This window comes from Mesoplodon mirus (genome assembly GCF_964341445.2).
Source record: "Mesoplodon mirus genome assembly, chromosome: 5".
NCBI lineage: Eukaryota > Metazoa > Chordata > Mammalia > Artiodactyla > Ziphiidae > Mesoplodon > Mesoplodon mirus.
Window position 1 is genome coordinate 111758413 of NC_138980.1, and position 20248 is coordinate 111778660.

Here is a 20248-nt window from a genome sequence, read left to right on the forward strand (position 1 = left end):
TGAGTTAGGGATACGACACCACAGTGACCCAACACAAGGTTAGAGCTCACGCAGGGTAAGGAAGACATCTCCAACAGAGAAAAGCTTGGGGTTTGATGTTGGAGTCTGAATGGAGTGGGAGAGCATCCACATGAGGGTAGGGGGTTGGCCTAGAGCAGGAAGCTAGAACACTACTGCAGTAAGAAAAGCAGACTCATTGTGGGAAGAAGGTAAACGAAGCAATGGGAAAGTGGTTACACACAAGGTGAATTAATCAAATAAGTAAATATATTGATATTAAAGATAATGGGAGCTGGATTTCTCATTACCGGGGAGGAAGAGATAAATATGAAAACTAGAATGAAACTTGTGATACTGGATAGAAATGGAGACCCTAGGTGAACTAACGGTCTTCAATGTATACAGCTGGGTACAGAACTACAGATGTTAATGTGGTGTGTATATACATAAATTCATACATACATACATATATTCCCTATCTCTTTAAGAGGGCCTAGGAGGACCATAAACTCAATAATAATAAGCATACCTAGTGCCGAGGTCCTGTTTTCTACTTAACATTCTTGGGCTTTCCCTGGTGGCACAGTGGTTAAAAATCCACCTACCAATGCAGGGGACACGGGTTCAAGCCCTGGTCTGGGAAGATCCCACATGCTGCGGAGCAACTAAGCCCGTGCACCACAACTACTGAGCCTGCGCACTAGAGCCTGCGAGCCACTACTGAGTCTGTGCACCACAACTACTGAGCCTTTCCTCTAGAGCCCGTGAGCCACAACTACTGAGGCCTGCACGCCTAGAGACCATGCACCGCAACAAGAGAAGCCACCGCAATGAGAAGCCCATGCACCGCAACAAAGAGTAGCCCCTGCTCACTGCAACTAGAGAAAGCCTCCATGCAGCAACAAAGACCCAACGCAGCCAAAAAATAATAATAATAATAAAATAGATAAATAACATTCCTCACTAAGAGGAGTCAGGGCTTCTTGAAAAAATGACTGATTTCAGGGTTTTGACAGGAAAAGTAGGAGTCTGGACTAGCTTGCTGTTCCAGGAAGTAAGAAAATGCTCACAGTATAATAGGGACAGGTCACAAAGACAAAAAAGTCATCTTGAACAGGCTACCACTGCCCAAATCTGGGACAATTTGACCATCAAAGTAAATAACGATAGCGAAATAGGGCGAGTAGTTAGTTGTTAGTGTCAGTTGCTCGGCGGTGGTGGCCGCAGTCACCATGAAGGGTACTGGACGGCAGGCGAAGGTGGTCACCGTGGCGGTGTGTGAGCCCCTCAGATGATGAGGTCATCTGCAATAAAATTCCTGAGACACCTTCAAGATGGCGAAGCAGTATCACATGGAGATGACCTTCCTCCCCACAAATACATCAGAAATACATCTACATATGGAACAACTCCTACAGAACACCTACTGAACGCTGGCAGAAGACCTCAGACTTCACAAAAGATAAATTTTTTTTTCCTTTTTCTCTTTTTGTAAGTGTGTATGTGTATGCTTTTTTGTGTGATTTTGTCTGTGTAGCTTTGCTTTTACCATTTGACCTAGGGTTCCATCTCTCCTTTTTTTCCTTAGTATAGTTCTTAGCGCTTGTTATCATTGGTGGATTTGTTTTTTGGTTTGGTGGCTCTCTTCTTTCTCTCTTTTTTCTTTTTTTAATTACTTTTTAATTTTTTTATTTTTAATAATTTTTTTATTTTTTATTTTTGATTTTAATAACTTTATTTCTTTTTATTTATTTTTTCTTTCTTTTTTTTCTCCTTTTTTTTCTGAGCCATGTGGCTGACAGGGTCTTGGTGCTCCGGCTGGGTGTCAGACCTGGGCCTCTGAGGTGGGAGAGCTGAATTGAGGATACTGGTCCACCAGAGACCTCCCAGCTCCATGTAATATCAAGCGGCGAAAGCTCTCCCAGAGAGCTCCATCTCAACACTAAGACCCAGCTCCACTCCACAAAGAGCAAGCTACAGTGCTGGACACCCTATGCCAAACAACTAGCAAGACAGGAACACAACCCCACCCATTAGCAGAGAGGCTGCCTAAAATCATAGTAAGGTCACAAACACCCCAAAACACACCACCGGACGCAGTTCTGCCCACCAGAAAGACGAGATCCAGACTCATCTACCAGAACACAGGCACCAGTCCCCTCCACCAGGAAGCCTACACAACCTACAGAACCAACCTTAGCCATTGGAGGCAGACACCAAAAACAATGGGAACTACAAACCTGCAGTATGCGAAAAGGAGACCCCAAACACAGTAAGTTAAGCAAAATGAGAAGACAGAGAAACAGCAGATGAAGGAGCAAGATTAAAAACCCACCAGACCAAACAAATGAAGAGGAAACAGGCAGTCTACCTGAAAAAGAGTTCAGAGTAATGATACTAAAGATGATCCAAAATCTTGGAAATAGAATGGAGAAAAAACAAGAAACGTTTAACAAGGACCTAGAAGAACTAAAGAGCAAACAATGATGAACAGCATAACAAATGAAATCAAAAATTCTCTAGAAGGAATCAATAGCAGAATAACTGAGGCAGAAGAACAGATAAGTGACCTGGAAGATAAAATAGTGGAAATAACTACCACAGAGCAGAATAAAGAAAAAAGAATAAAAAGAATTGAGGACACTCTCAGAGACGCCTGGGACAACATTAAATGCACCAACATTCTAATTATAGGGGTCTCAGAAGAAGAAGAGAAAAAGAAAGGGACTGAGAAAATATTTGAAGAGATTATAGTTGAAAAATTCCCTAATATGGGAAAGGAAATAGTCAATCAACTCCAGGAAGCGCAGAGAGTCCCATACGGATAAATCCAAGGAGAAACATGCTAAAACACATACTAATCAAACTATCAAAAATCAAATACAAAGAAAAAATATTAAGAGCACCAAGGGAAAAACAACAAATAACATACAAGGGAATCCCCATAAGGTTGACAGCGGATCTTTCAGCAGACACTCTGCAAGCCAGAAGGGAGTGGCAGGACATATTTAAAGTGATGAAAGGGAAAAACCTATAATCAAGATTACTCTTCCCAGCAAGGATCTCATTCAGATTCAATGGAGAAATTAAAACTTTTACAGACAAACAAGCAAAAGCTAAGAGAATTCAGCACCACCAAACCAGCTTTACAACAAATGCTAAAGGAACTTCTCTAGGCAGGAAACACAAGAGAAGGAAAAGACCTACAATAACAAACCAAAAATAATTAAGAAAATGGAAATAGGAACATACATATCGATAACGACCTTAAATGTAAATGGATTAAATGCTCCAACCAAAAGACATAGACTGGCTGAATGGATACAAAAACAAGACCCATATATATGCTGTCTACAAGAGACCGACTTCAGACCTAGGGACACATACAGACTGAAAGTGGGGGGATGGAAAAAGGTATTCCATGCAAACGGAAATCAAAAGAAAGTTAAGTAGCAATTCTCATATCAGACAAAATAGACTTAAAGATTATTACAAAAAGAGACAAGGAAAGACACTACGTAATGATCAAGGGACCAATCCAAGAAGAAGATTTAACAGTTGTAAATATTTATGAACCCAACACAGGAGTACCTCAATACATAAGGCAAATGCTAACAGCTATAAAAGGGGAAATTGACAGTAACACAATCATAGTAGGGGACTTTAACACCTCACCTTCACCAATGGACAGATCATCCAAATTGAAAATACATAAGGAAACACAAGATTTAAATGATACTTTAAATGAGATGGACTTAATTGATATTTACAGAACATTCCATCCAAAAAACAACAGAATACACTTTCTTCTCAAGTGCTCATGGAACACTCTCCAGGATAGATCATATCTGGGGTCACAAATCAAGCCTTGCTAAATTTAAGAAAATTGAAATCATATCAAGTATCTTTTCCAACCACAATGCTATGAGACTAGGTATCAATTATAGGAAAAAATCTGTAAAAAATACAAACACATGGAGGCTAAACAATACAGTATTAAAAAACCAAGAGATTGGGCTTCCCTGGTGGCGCAGTGGTTGAGAGTCTGCCTGCCAATGCAGGGGACGCGGGTTCGTGCCCCGGTCCGGGAAGATCCCACATGCCACGGAGAGGCTGGGCCCGTGAGCCGTGGCTGCTGAGCCTGCGCGTCCAGAACCTGTGTTCCGCAGCGGGAGAGGCCACAGCAGTGAGAGGCCCGTGTACCGCAAAAAAAAAAAAAAAAAAAACAAAAAACAAGAGATTACTGAAGAAATCAAAACAATACCTAGAAAAAAATGACAATGAAAACACGATGACCCAAAACCTATGGGATGCAGCAAAAGCAGTTGTAAGAGGGAAGTTTATACCAATACAATCCTACCTCAAGAAACAAGAAACACCTCAAATAAACAACCTAACCTTACACTTAAAGCAATTAGAGAAAGAAGAACAAAAAAAACCCCTAAAGTTAGCAAAAGGAAAGACATCATAAAGATCAGAGCAGAAATAAATGAAAAAGAAATGAAGGAAATGATAGCAAAGATCAATAAAATGAAAAACTGATTCTTTGAGAAGATAAACAAAATTAATAGACCATTACCCAGACTCATCAAGAAAAAAAGGGAGAAGACTCAAATCAATAGAATTAGAAATGAAAAAGGAGAAGTAACAACTGACACTGCAGAAATACAAAGAATCATGAGACAGTACTACAAGCAACTCTATGCCAATAAAATGGACAACCTGGAAGAAATGGACAAATTCTTAGAAAAGCACAATCTTCTGAAACTGAACCAGGAAGAAATAGAAAATATAAAGAGACCAATCACAAGCACTGAAATTGAAACTGTGATTAAAAATCTTCCAGCAAAGAAAAGCTTAGGACTTGATGGTTTCACAGGCATATTCTATCAAACATTTAGAGAAGAGCTAACACCTAAACTTCTCAAACTCTTACAAAATATAGCAGAGGGAGGAACACTCCCAAACTCATTCTATGAGGCCACCATCACCCTGATACCAAAATCAGACAAAGATATCACAAAGAAAGAAAACTACAGGTCAGTATCACTGATGAACACAGATGCAAAAATCCTCAACAAAATACTAGCAAACAGAATCCAACAGCACATTAAAAGGATCATACACCAGGATCAAGTGGGGTTTATCCAAGGAATGCAAGGATTCTTCAATATACGCAAATCAATCAATGTGATACATCATACTAACCAACTGAAGGAGAAAAACCATATGATCATCTCAATAGTTGCAGAAAAAGCTTTTGACAAAATTCAACACCCATTTATGATAAATACCCTCCAGAAAGTAGGCACAGAGGGAACTTACCTCAACATAATAAAGGCCATATATGACAAACCCACAGCCAACATCGTTCTCAATGGTGAAAAACTGAAACCATTTCCTCTAAGATCAGGAACAAGACAAGGATGTCCACTCTCACCACTCTTATTCAACATAGTTTTGGAAGTTTTAGCCACAGTAATCAGAGAAGAAAAAGAAATAAAAGGAATCCAAATCGGAAAAGAAGAAGTAAAACTCACTGTTTGCAGATGACATGATAATATACAGAGAGAATCCTAAAGATGCTACCAGAAAACTACTAGAGCTAATCAATGAATTTGGTAGAGTAGCAGGATACAAAATTAGTGCACAGAAATCTCTTGCATTCCTATACACTAATGATGATGAAAAATCTGAAAGAGGAATTAAGGAAACACTCTCATTTACTACTGCAACAAAAAGAATAAAATACCTAGCAATAAACCTACCTAAGGAGACAAAAGACCTGTATGCAGAAAACTATAAGACACTGATAAAAGAAATTAATAATGATACAAACAGATCGAGAGATATACCATGTTCTTGAAGAATCAACATTGTGAAAATGACTATACTACGCAATCTACAGATTCAATGCAATCCCTATCAAACTACCAATGGCATTTTGCACAGAACTAGAACAAAAAATTTCACAATTTGTATGGAAACACAAAAGACGCCGAATAGCCAAAACAATCTTGAGAAAGAAAAACAGAGCTGGAGGAATCAGGTTCCCTGACTTCAGACTACACTACAAAGCTACAGTAATCAAGACAGCATGGTACTGGCACAAAAACAGAAATACAGATCAGTGGAACAGAATAGAAAGCCCAGAGATAAACCCCCACACCTATGGTCACCTTATTTTTGATAAAGGAGGCAAGAATATACAATGGAGAAAAGACAGCCTCTTCAATAAGTGGTGCTGGGAAAAATGGACAGCTACATGTAAAAGAATGAAATTAGAACACTCCCTAACATCATACACAAAAATGAACTCAAAATGGATTAAAGATCTAAGTGTAAAGCCAGACACTATACAACTCTTAGAGGAAAACATAGGCAGAACACTCTATGATATAAATCACAGCAAGATCCTTTCTGACCCACCTCCTAGAGAAATGGAAATAAAACAAAAATAAACAAATGGGACCTAATGCAACTTAAAAGCTTCTTCACAGCAAAGGAAAACATAAACAAGACGAAAAGACAACCTTCAGAATGGGAGAAAATATTTGCAAATGAAGCAACTGACAAAGGATTAATCTCCAAAACATACAAGCAGCTCATGCAGTTCAATATCAAAAAAACAAACAACCCCATCCAAAAATGGGTAGAAGACCTAAACAGACATTTCTCCAAAGAAGATATACAGATTGCCAAGAAACATGACAGGATGCTCAACACCACTAATCATTACAGAAATGCAAATCAAAACTACAATGACATATCACCTCATACCAGTCAGAATGGCCATCATCAAAAAATCTACAACAATAAATGCTGGAGAGGGGGTGAAGAAAAGAGAACCCTCTTGCACTGTTGGTGGGAATGTAAATTTATACAGCCACTATGGAGAACAATATGGTGGTTCCTTAAAAATCTAAAAATATAACTACCATACGACCCAGCAATCCCACTACTGGGCACATACCCTGAGAAAACCATAATTCAAAAAGAGTCATGTACCAAAATGTTCATTGCACCTCTGTTTACAATAGCCAGGACACGGAAGCAACCTAAGTGTCTGCTGACAGATGTATGGATAAAGAAGATGTGGCACATATAGACAATGGAATATTACCCAGCCATAAAAAGAAACGAAATTGAGTTATTTGTAGTGACGTGGATGGACCTAGAGTCTGTTATACAGAGTGAAGTTAGGTCAGAAAGAGAAAAATACCGTATGCTAACACATATATATGGAATCTAAAAAAAAAAAAAGAACCTAGGGGCAGGACAGGAATGAAGACCCAGATGTAGAGAATGGACTTGAGGACATGGGAAGGGGGAAGGGTAAGCTGGGACAACGTGAGAGAGTGGCATGGACATATATACACTACCAAATGTGAAACAGATAGCTAATGGGAAGCAGCCACATAGCACAGGGAGATCAGCTCGGTGCTTTGTGACCACCTAGATGGGTGGGATAGAGAGGGTGGGAGGGAGACTCAAGAGGGAGGAGATATGGGGATACATGTATACGTATAGCTGATTCCCTTTGTTATAAAGCGGAAACTAACACACTGTAAAGCAATTATACTCTAAAGATGTTAAAAAAAATGATAGCGAAATATAACCCACTGCATTAAACAGAAATCCTGAGTCCATACTGATAAATATATCAATGAAAAAATTGGAGGTTTGATGAATAACAGGATATTTACATAAACTATCTCCCCCACAAAATATTTATTAATTACAAAGGAACAAAAAGTACAGTAGAGAAGCCTGGCAGTCACCACCTAAACTGTGGTCAAAGTAAACATGGCAGTAAAGGGACAAAACAGAATCATGTGCCAACAGAAGGGATATAATGGGAACACAGAATTACATCTATGAAATTCCTGCCAAGGATGCAAAGCCTGAATCTAATCATGAGGAACATCAAACAAACCAAAATGAAGGACATTCAACAAAATAACTGCCCTGTAATCTTCTATATTATAAAGGTCATGCAAGTCAAGGAAAGACTCTATTCCGGACTGAAGAGATTAAGAGACACAGCAATTAAATGCAATGCATGATTTAGGAAAGGATCATTTTTGCTAGAAAGGACATTGTTGGGAAAACTGGAGAAATCTGAATGGGGTCTGAGGCAATAATTGTATTAATGTTAACCTGATTTCAATGGTTATATTGTGGTTATGTAGGAAAATGTCCCAGTATATAGGAAAAAACACACTCGCGTATTCAGGGGTGACGGAGTATCATGTCTTCTTAATCTAAAAGATTAAGGAAAAAAATAACTCTATTTACTCTTAAAAGAATAAAATAAATACCAAAATAAGCTATATTCCCTCTAATTTACTAAAGATGGGGTCAAAACATTCTCAGGACCCATATAATGGGGACAAAACATCCTGCATCATTTATACCATGGAGAAGAAGGAATTTCCCCTCCTGAAAATTGTCATGCATTGTGGCTGTAGAGCCAACTGGGCTCAAGTCACCCCCAGAATGCAGCTTCCCAACCACTATGCCCAGCACCCTGCTAGGAGGGAAGAGACTACAGATGCCCTAAGCCCTTGGATGAGTCAAAAAGACTTAGGGTAGCTTTAGCTAAAAGATTTCTATTCCTCATATAATAATAACATTATTTTCTATGTGTGCTGTATTGTGAAAAAAGATTAAGAATAATGACGTAGAGTATACCAGGTACACAAAGTCTCAACACATATATTTCTCAACCCTTCCCTCAAGAAAGCAATGAAATAAACAATTTTGCTCTTGAACAATCCCAGGTGACAGTTAAATACTTAATGTCATCTCATAAAAGCACTGAAAAACAGATATGCCATAAATGTAATTTATTTACCTGTTGAATTAAAGAGGATTATATAAAAGGACTCATCTGTTTCTGGGATATCATCTTCATTAACGAATACAGATATGTTTTGCTCTCTACTTCCAACTGCAAAAACAAGCATTTCTCCTTTTTCAATGGGAACAAAGTCCCCCTCTCTGGCGGTAGCCTTTCCATCCATGGTAGCATATTGGACGGTACAGGCAACATCAACAGATCCATTTCTGAGAACTATAAAGTCAGCAGTCTCACCTTCCCGAACCCTCACTACACGAGGTTCTGAAATATTCATAAAGAAAAGAAGAAACATGTGAGCTTTTCTGATTCCATCTACATATTTTCAGATCACATATGTTTCTCCCGGCCCCCCACAAGAAATGATCTCCACTGTGTCTTTACTTAAAGACTCAGCTCTGATCCCAATGCCTACATGAGGTCTCCTCTGATTACTTCTAGTCAATGGCCTTCCTCTTGCCTTGACTCCTATGGAATCCATTTTCTTCAACACCCAATTTGTCAGTAAATTACATAGTGTCTGGAATCCTCTGCCTACTGTTTCATACACTTTATTTTCAAATTTAGACCATAAGTTCCTTGAGAATAGGCCCAGATATCTTAGGTTTTATTTTTGCCACTTCTTCTACAGGGTTAGTAGAAGACTGAACACAGGACTAACTCATTAAGTACATGTTAACTGAAGGTTAAAATATAAATCAATAATACTCAAGAGGTTTAAGAGTCCTACAGTTATAAATTGAACATCTTGCAAAAATGATTTAAGAAAGAATTAGATACCAATAGATTTGATACCAAATAAAACTAAAAGATGTCTCAGGTGGAAAAGACAGTTCTAAAGAAAGCATTAAAGTGGCAAAAATGGGGAAACCTTAATTTATATGTTAACTTATATGTCCATTAAATAATAGTAATTATAGTAAGTAACCATTCATTAAGTATAATATGCAGACCCTGAACTGGCTACACTGTGTACTGGAAGAGGTTATGTGGAAGAGTGTTCATTTTTGCACAATGGAAACAAAATACCTTGGAATTTAAAAGTGGGAGGAGAACAAAGCTAATAAAATAGTAGTTATTTTATTTTATTTTTCCTTCAGAAGATCCTTAAAAGTATTTGTTAAAATGTCAAAGAGTTTGAATAATGATCATCCAAACAAATTATGAAATCCTATTTAAACAAGCAACAATTGTGCTTTATTGAAAATGTTCACTTAAAACAATTATTGAAAAAAAGTATTTTTATACTGTTCAAGAAAGATGTGATCTCACTCAAATAAGAAAGCAATACCACCTGCAAAATAAATGGGGTCATCATTTCTTCTAATCCTCAGAGTTGCAGTAGTTTTATTTCCTATTTTAGCTCCTCCAGTGGCATTAAGTAGGATAATGGTAAATTCCTCCATTTCCTCTGGAATCTTTTGGAAAATGTTACACATGCTTTTAGTCAGGTGATTTGTATAAATAATTCCACTACATATTCCTAAATTGTTTTTATCTTTTTAAAAAAAGAGCTTTATTAATGACAGTACTAATGTTCGTTTCTACTTCTGAGGCAGAACCACTCTAAATTTTTCAAGTAGGCCTCAGAACCCCTCAAAATTTTAATGTACATTCATCCAAACAGTCACTTTATTTTGACTCACTATAAAATTTAATGGAAAGAGATATTTTGCCTTACATAAGTTAAAAACAGAAATACTACATAGCTTAAGTTATTTCTATAAGAAAATAGGATATATATTGTTTTTAAGGAAAAACAATGGAACAGAAAAATAACTTTTTGACACACTTAGAACAGAATTCATAATCGTAACAAAAGCTCAGCTAGCTCTCAAACGCCCCTTACAAACCTTACTTAAGTTTCACCGAAGTACATCACAAAGACCTCATTCCCCTGTCCTAACAAGATGAGACTCCCCACATCTCTGAGCCTATATAGCTCCCCAGATGGACACTGTTTCTCTTTCTCATCCATGTAAGCTGGTCTTCTCCAGAGCCTAAAATGGAACAGTGTTGGAACTTTGTCTCTCGAGGCACAAGTGTGAAGGAAAGGAGACAGGTTTCCATACCTATTCGAAGCACAGTGTCCCTCATAAAGGTCCACCCCATTGTTACTAACTTCTTTCTCTGCATTACCCTGAATCCACCATCCATCTGGTCCAATGTCCCGATTCTCAGAGTGCACCATAGGATACTTGGTAGATGGTGCCCTCATCCTCAAAGGGCCTAAGTACAAACCAAGTGCTTAACCTCTCTCACAAGTATGAATCCCTGATATTTGACACCTACACAGTGTCACCAGTGACTATGAGTTCTAAGAGTTAAAAATGCCTTCAGGGAAACCAAAAATAATATTTCTATTTTGGCTTATAGTCAGACATTATCACACATGAGTTCTTTAGAGGGGTCCCCAATCCCCGGGCCACGGCCGCCTGTTAGGAACTGGGCCACACAGCAGGAGGTGAGCGGCAGGTGAGCAAGAGAAGCTTCATCGGCCGCTCCCCATCGCTCACATTACCGTCTGAACCATCCCCTGCCCCCTGCCCAACCCCACCCCCATCAGTGGAAAAACTGTCTTCCACAAAACCGGTCCCTGGTGCCAAAAAGGTTGGGGACTGCTGCTTTATCACATATTCTCATGACAAAGTAAATTAGCAGATGTTTAATTATTTTTAAAAATAATTATTAAACAAAAAAAGAGAGTTATTTGTGTAACATTTACCTCATCTGGAAGGGAGTAAATGGTGATATTTTTTGAAAATTCCTGATCTCCAAAGAAAATAGTCCCTTGGACAGGAAATACATCTTGCGTAAAGTCTGGACTAACCACCCATGATACATTAACATCACCAAAGTTGCCTCGATTTCTTATTACACCATAAACAGCTGTGAAATACAAATGGGTATAACATATATGAGCATATATCAAACAATTTGAAAATGATGAGTGAAGAAATTGTTCAAATAAAAGTAAAAATAAGCCCTCTTTTTAATAAAAACCAATTATTTCCTTAGCCCAGCCTCAAGGTATATATATAAATTAACCTAGTCTTCCCTCTGTAGGTATACAATTGATAAAATAAATGGACTTGATCTTTTCTATCACAGTTTGCAATTTTAAAAGTCATTCAGCAAAAGGAGCAGAATGGTGACTAATTAGGTACACCTATCACAAAGTCCTATAAGGATATTTGTTAAGGGCAGCAAGAGGAAGCTGCATACTCAAAAGTGATCTTCTTACCCAGACAGACACAGCTCTAAAAATAACCTATCAATACATCTCATTTCGTGCCACTGCAATAGTTCCCTAGCAGTAACTCTTAAAGTTTTTCCTATTTGACTCAACTCACTCTTTTGAGTGTTTGAGTTCTACCACATATGGTTAATTGAAATCAAAATATAACTGAAGTCATCATCACAATACTATGTAAGAAATAAAAATAGCAATCTTAAATATGATTTTTTAAAACACCCATTTCTGTACTACATGTAATTTCTCAGCAGTTGGACAACTAAAAATAACTATTTACTAAAGAAATAAACTAAAAATATGACTAATTTCTTCAGTAAACAGTAATAGAATATAAAAAGTAGAATAAATTACCACTATAGGTATCGTCTCCTTTACTTTCATTTATTGTAACAATTAGATCATCAGAAACAAATTCTATAATCCCATGAGGATCATCATTTTTTAGAATCGTTATGTTGACAACTGTAGCACTTCCCAACTTGCTTTTCCGTTCACCATGGCTGCTGAGGACCACCCAATAATGTTCATCCAACTAAAATGAACATGTCAAATTAGGAAAAATATAAAGTTGAAATTTTCAGAGGAAATAAAAATATATATATTCAAGAATCAGCTTTTCACAAACATGTCACTCACTGAGTAAACAAAGCTGATTTTTTTTTTAATTTTTAACACCCTTCCATCAATTAGGAGAGACATCAGATATAAGTATACATTATTCAAAAAGGGAAAAGATAAACCATGATACTATATTAAAATTTTAAGAAGATTTAACCTTATCACTGATGATCTAGTCATTTAAACTAATAAGAGTAAATAAAATAAAATTAATGTAAAAGCTACATATGCAATGGTATGCAAACATAATGGAACAATATCTGATTCCCTTAATGTACAACTAAAATTTATTTCCTTTAAAAGAGTAATTTTACAGAAAAATTTCTTCAGTTCAAAACTGTATCACTGAAAGTTCAGTTAATACAGACTACATAAAATAAGGTTTAACATATATAAACCTAAAAGGAGATGAAAACTGATTACACACTGAACGTTTCAGATTGTTTGGTATTGCTTTAATGTAGGACAAACGTGGACAATTCAAATTGGAATAAGTCTTACTTTGTTTTTTAAGCTTCTTTTTTTTAATTTTCCAAACATAAGCACTTCTCAATCCTTTCTTGCCCGCTTCCTTTCCTGTATCTCCTTGCCAATGTTCAAAATATTTATATTCATAATATACAAGATACTATCAACTTTCCACAAAAGCACACGGAAAAAATAAAATCCCATACCTCTGGTATCCCATCCAATCTTGTTAGCAAGGTGATTACGATCTCCCTTTCCCCAGGTTTAAATTCCAGTACCCCTGTGTTCCCATAGAATTCATTGCTATCTCTTGGCTCTATTCGGTAGTGTAGAAACTGCTTAACAAGAGCTCCCCTGGAACGGATGATGTGGAGCTCTACAGATTCTCCTTCCTTAAAAAAAATCCACAAAATTCAAAAAGATACATGCACCCCAATGTTCATAGCATTATTTATAATTGCCAAGATATGAAAGCAACCTAAGTGTTCAACAACAGGTGAATGGATAAAGATGTGGTATATATATATATATATATATGTATATATATATATATATATACATATATATATACATATATATATATATATATACATATATATATATATATATATACACACACACACATACAATGGAATACTACTCAGACATTAAAAAGAACGAACTTTTGGGCTTCCCTAGTGGCACAGTGGTTAAGAATCTGCCTGCCAATGCAGGGGACACGGGTTCAAGCCCTGGTCTGGGAAGATCCCACATGCCGCAGAGCAACTAGGCCCGTGAGCCACAATTACTGAGCCTGCGCATCTGGAGCCTGTGCTCCACAACAAGAGAGGCCGCGATAGTGAGAGGCCCGCGCACCGTGATGAAAAGTGGCCCCCACTTGCCACAACTAGAGAAAGCCCTCGCACAGAAGCGAAGACCCAACACAGCCATAAATAAATAAATAAATTAAATAAAATAAAGAAAGAATGATCCGTGCTTTAAAAAAAAAAGAACGTAATTTTGCCATTTGAAGCAACATGGATGACTTGGAGGGCATTATGCTGAATGAAGTAAGTCAGACAGAGAAAGACAAACACTGTATGTTACCACTTATATGTGGAATCTAAAAAGTACAACAAACTAGTGAATATAACAAAAAAAATAGCAGATTCAGATACAGGAACAAACTAATGGTTACCAGTGGGTGGGGAGGCAATAGAGAGGTGGGGGAGAGGAGGTACAAACTATTAGGTGTAAGACAGGCTCAAGGATATATAGTATAGCATGGGGAATACAGCCTATATTTTGTACTAACTGTAAATGGAAAGTAACCTTTCAAAACTGTATTTAAAAAAAACAAAAGAACCACACACCCTGAATTTTGGACTGAATAGGTTTTGCATCACAACTTTAAGCAGTTTGTCTAAGGCTCAGCTAGAAATGCCAATGTGTCTCTTTTTCACGTTTGTAAAATGTGAAATAGAGCACAGACCTCTTTAACTCATTGTGAAGATTAAGGGCTGTGACTACAAAGTGCTTAGAACAGGGAATAGAATATAGAAGGCCCTCATTATATGTTATCTATATGATTATAACAATAATAGTGATGATGACTGTGTTCTTGCCCGTAAAGTACCATATATAGGACAGGAAAAAAAAGTCCACAAAAGTTTAAATCTTTCGAGATTGTTCTTTTGAAGCTGTGAGTACAGAATAGATTGAACTTTCTTTCGTACTTACTTGTATAATATAGGGTCCTCTGGAAGCAGGAGAAAATTCAAAAATTCCCCCAGGATCATCATTTTCCAAAATAATTAGGTCACGGCTTGTATATCCAGATTTCAGCACTTGGTTTTCCACGTTGACCCTGGAGAAGTCAGAGGGGAAAAAGTCTTACAGGCTTTGTAAGTCTTATAGACTACCTATAGTCTTACTTCTGAATTTTGAAGTCTTATTTAAAATATTTAAAACACTTCAGATAATGAATATGAAGGTTATTAGGAGGTAAAATTTAAGTTGAATTTAAGTGTGTTAAAATCACTTCAGATCAAAACAGTTTTACTGATAACATTTATGGGAGAACTTCTATTTCTAAATTCATTGGTTCTTTCATATTTGACTGAAACCAAACACTGCATATGTACCTTAAAAATACATTAATCAAAGGTTTAAATATATTTTATAAAGTAGTATCAAATTCACAAGTTTGTTTCCAGTTTTAGAAAAAGTTAATTTGTAACATGTAGTTTAAAAATAATTTAAATAAAATTGTTTTAACTTTACATACACTTGAATTTCTTTAAAAAAAAAAACTCATTACATAAGATTATACTAACTGAATACAAGTTAGCTAACTGCTTGGACTAAAAGCAAGACACACTGACCAAAAATAAAATTGTGATGAGATTTTAGAAATATTTTGTGACCTTTAATATGATTCTATTCACCTTGATTTTAACCTCACGCATTTTCTTTTGTTTTATTACAAAAGAAAATGCGTGACATACATGAAAAAAATGGAATAGATCTGAGATACGTGACATGCTATAGCAATTCCTATACAAATCTCAGAAGAACATATTAAACCAAGATGTTTTTTATTTCTGATTTTTATGTTCAGCCTATAATTAGAATGATCAAAGGGACTAGGACTGTAACGCTCTGACGGTTTAAAAGCCAGCATACTCTTTGAGAATTCTCAATCCTGCAAGCTGTTCTAAACCTTTCCAAATGTCACTTTCTATTGAATCAAAAAGTACCGTTGATCAGACCTCAAAATTACAATGCAGTCACAATTAATATATAAAAAGGACAGCACACTTCCTGTGTAATAGAGAATCTGAATTAACATCCTTCCCCAGCTTTTGGAAATCTGACAGCCAATACCTAGCATACTAGTGGCCACAGAAGATATAATCCAAATAATAAGATAGTTATCCTTTTTAGATTATTAACGCAGTCATATGATTTTCATAGCAAATTTGCCCATATTTCATTTACATTGATATTTTAATTAAAATCTCCTATGTCCATATAAGCTAAGAGACAAAAAAACACGATCAGAATGTGAAATATAAAAATCCATTCTGAGCATTAAACAAATGAATTTATTTTTAATGTGCTACCCTTTTGGAAAAAGGCAAATTTTTGAAAAGTTCTTTATATGACAACTGAGAGAATGTAGGCAAGAAATTGCTTAGATGCACTCAAAAACCAATGGAAGAGATGAGTGCCCTGCTTCTGAATTCTTTGTTAAACCACAAGATTCATAAAAGATGTTAAGTAAGAATCTCACAAGCAAAGGACACTAATTGTTCTCTTGGTTATATGTACACTATAAGGAAAGTTAAAATTTTTAAGTTCTTCAAAACATGTAATTACATAAATTCTCAAAAATTTTTATCAGATACCTTAAATGCATTCATAATTTAAAACTCTTAATACAAAAAAAAAACACTTCATATAAGCTTATCATTAGAAGATAAAAGGACACACAAAGCATGCACAGGCAGGTGGACAAGCAAACTTTCTCAAGACTGGTAGTCATGCAGAACAGCAGCCTTGTCCAAAACATTGACTTGCAAAGCAAAATGTTGAATCACCAAAAACAAGACATTCTTTAGCACACTTACCCAAAATACACGACAAACCTTTCGGTTTCTACCCTGTCAACACAGAAAGAAGGGGGGGGCGCGGGGGGGAAGACAGAGACACTATTTGCCAAAATCTCACCAATACTGTTAGAAATGTGAATGGCAGGGTAAAAATAAAGCTAAAGAAAGCTCTCTTTTTTCCCTCCCTCCCGCACAAGCTAGTCATATTCACTTTAAGAGAACTCTGCACACTGGGTTCTTTGCTATTCACAAATGCTAGCAAAAGGTTTGGCAGTTCCCACTTAGGGAAGATGACCCCATGACCAGCCAGCACGTCAAGACCCATTGAAGACATTCCTTTCCAGGCCTGCTCCAAGGCAGACCCATTGAAGACATTCCTTTCCAGGACTGCTCCAAGGCGCTGGAGCCTGCCAAGCACTGTGCATGCTCACAAAACCACAGCAGCTGAGCAAATTTCATTCAGCCCAACTTTTAATTACTTAGTAGCTTTAATTAGGTTTCAAAAAAATAAAATCCCACATCCTCAGATATAAAGCCAGTTATTCTTTGAAAATATAAAAACTCTATCAGCAGAGAAATACATATCTTTCATCATTTGCATAGGAATATACTCAAGAAGCCAAAAGATATCACTGTATCTTTTAATTATGACAAATATTACTTAAATATAACTTCATATCAGGAAATCTAAACACTTTGCCAAATTCCCAATGTGCTGTATTTTAAACAGCCTTGAAAAACATGTCAGAATATAGAGTCGTAGTGCTTCATTTTTCGAGTCAAATAACACTATAAATAAGGAGTTGTATACTACATATATTACAATTTTTTCTGAAATAAATTGGCATAATAATATTGCTTCTGATTTGGCGAGAACTAAACAACAAAATATTTTTAATTAGTATGGTATTAAAAGCATCATAAATCATTCAGTACCAGGGCAACTTTTATCTCTATTTAATTGAAATATAGAGAATTTTCATTTGAATTTGACATTAAAAGAAAATCGTAAATGGTATCACAATAAAGTGTTAATTATTTTTTGTTGCAATATTTTATTGTAACTTACTGTAATCACAGTAGCATTCACTCATTCTTTCATTTTAGTTTTGTTAAAAATTTGCAAAATTGAGATTTTGACAAAATACGAGATTGTCACATTTATTTAATTAAATGTCTTAGAACACTGAATTGTAATTTGTTCATGCACAACTGAGATAATACAAGTATGCACTAGTTACTAATTGCATTAAAACATTTTAGTATAAATTTGAACTAATTTCTTCTGCTTGAAAAGAGAGGAACCATTAATTTCTGAAATTCTCTGCCCCATGGTTTATACTTTCTTGTGTACTGCCTTAACCCAAAGGAAAGAGAGAGAGAAAAAATACTTTAAAATTATATTTAGTTAATTTCAAAGATTTACATGATAAGGTTGAAAATGACTATTTTGAAAGAATATGAAGAATAGTCACTTATGAACTTGCAGAGGTATAATTTAAATCATTCTTTAGACATTTAGTTCAGAGCAGAAACTCACAGCTTAGCTAACAAGTCTCTATAGATTGCTACCTCTTTGGTTAATAATTGCTGTTCATTTTTCTTTAGTTTGTTTTTAAGACTGTCCACTGATTTAATAAGTACTCAAATCTAACTTAAGGGAAAAAAGCACACAAGTGAAAAACTAATAATTTTCAGTTTACATTTCATTACATTTCACCAATTTTTTCATCATATGAAATATATTTCCTTAAGATTTAATGGAAAATATATATTAAAACCATAAGTCATTTAGACTGTGCATGTGTATTTGTGTTTGTGTGTGTGTGTGTGTTGTATTTGGTTTTTGCTTTTTTTTGTTGTTTGCTTATTTTGTTTTGTCTTAATTTTTATGTTAAGAAAAAGGAAGAAAACACAATGTGGTACTGAAAGCACACAAAATGAACAGCAGACATGCAACAGATTTGTTCCCTATATTCTGAATTTTTCTTCCACATAAAAATAAAAACAACTACTCATAAGGTTTATAAAATGTTTACACAATACATCAACATAGAAAAACCTACAAGAGACTGAGAGTAAAATTTGGAGAGGACCAGGGGTTACATAAAATAATTATTACTACTTCAGTCCTGATTAAAACAGTATAAAATAACACATATTGATTCATCTATGAATTTTATTTTTTCTAAAATAAAAATTTTGCAAAGCCCTCAAGTCACATGTTAACCTTCTTTAATATGTATCAACTTTAATATAGAGACCTGTAGTAGATAACCTTGGTTTCAATTTTTTAAATTAACATCAGTTAAGCACAGTAGTTTTTTATTTTGAGAATTTTCTGAATCGCTGAAAAAAAATTTCTCTGAGAGATTGTGATATTTTCTTGATATAAATTACTTACTGAGAAATGTTAACTAAATCCTTATTATTACTTAAAAATACCCCTTAAATTTTATTATTTTTTATTCTCTGTAAAATTAGTATTATTTAATGTTAAATTCCATGTAAAAAAGAGAATTTCATTATATGAAGATTAACATTTTCTTTTTACTCACTCAAAAAAGCTCTAATCCTCTTCCCTGATGAACATGAAGCCAGCAGAGATGTTTGCCTAACCTAACATTTTGGATTTGCTGCTGCCTATTTTTTGAACATAGCAACATATTAGCTATGCTTAAGATGTATCTAATACCTTCCATAAATTCTCTATGTAATGTTTCTTCATGATAAATAGCAGGGTAAGAGTTCACTATGTTATAACAGTCTAACCAGAAGCCATCAACAAACAGCAGAAAAGTCAGAAGAAGGTCAGCATGACGTTATCTAGTTAGTTTTTTCTTTTTACTTTATGTGGAGGAAAGAATTAAAACAAGAAACAGAATTATTTCAGAGAATGTGAACATATAAATGTCACTAAACATTACCTAAATGGGTTATTACCTGTCTAGAGAAAGTGTTACCGTCTCATTCATTTCTGGTATGTCATCAGCTTTGACAGTAATGTTGATTGTTGTGTCACTTTGCCCAGATAAAAACACAACAGAGCCATTAAAGGGTCCTATATCATCCAGGGTCACTGCCTTTGAATTAAAGCCAGAGGGCTTCAAGCTCCAATAGACAGTAGCCTCGCCATCAGTTCCATCCCGATGTAAGGGAATGCATACCTTATAAAAAGAAAGCAGAACAAGTTCTTCTGAAATACATGCTCACAAATTACATAAGCTTTTCAGTTAGTGCATACACTTGTTATATGAATATGTTTATGTATTGTGCATAGAGAAGTGAACAATTAAAATGATATTAAAAGCACAATTGAACAAGCTTCTCTTTAAGTATGATGATAATTTCAGATCTGACTATTTTATATTAGTTTTTGCTAATCAAATTTCTCTACTAAATTTCCCCCACCCAAAAACACGCCTAACCTGGGATTTGTCTTAAAAAAAAGAC

At 35.7% G+C, this 20248-nt stretch overlaps 1 protein-coding gene across 1 annotated transcript in view; it reads right to left on the minus strand.

The window, feature by feature from the left end:
- ADGRV1 (adhesion G protein-coupled receptor V1) overlaps nucleotides 1-20248 on the minus strand; it is a gene marked incomplete at its 5' end in the record, with an annotated part of 528497 nt that overhangs the window by 487200 nt on the left and 21049 nt on the right. Inside the window, 8 exons of the mRNA XM_082623775.1 lie at nucleotides 8858-9124; nucleotides 10155-10278; nucleotides 11586-11749; nucleotides 12468-12648; nucleotides 13409-13594; nucleotides 14922-15048; nucleotides 16814-16846; nucleotides 19739-19962. Coding sequence (XP_082479901.1) covers nucleotides 8858-9124; nucleotides 10155-10278; nucleotides 11586-11749; nucleotides 12468-12648; nucleotides 13409-13594; nucleotides 14922-15048; nucleotides 16814-16846; nucleotides 19739-19962 — 1306 coding nt within the window. The remainder of the gene's footprint in view (nucleotides 1-8857; nucleotides 9125-10154; nucleotides 10279-11585; nucleotides 11750-12467; nucleotides 12649-13408; nucleotides 13595-14921; nucleotides 15049-16813; nucleotides 16847-19738; nucleotides 19963-20248) is intronic.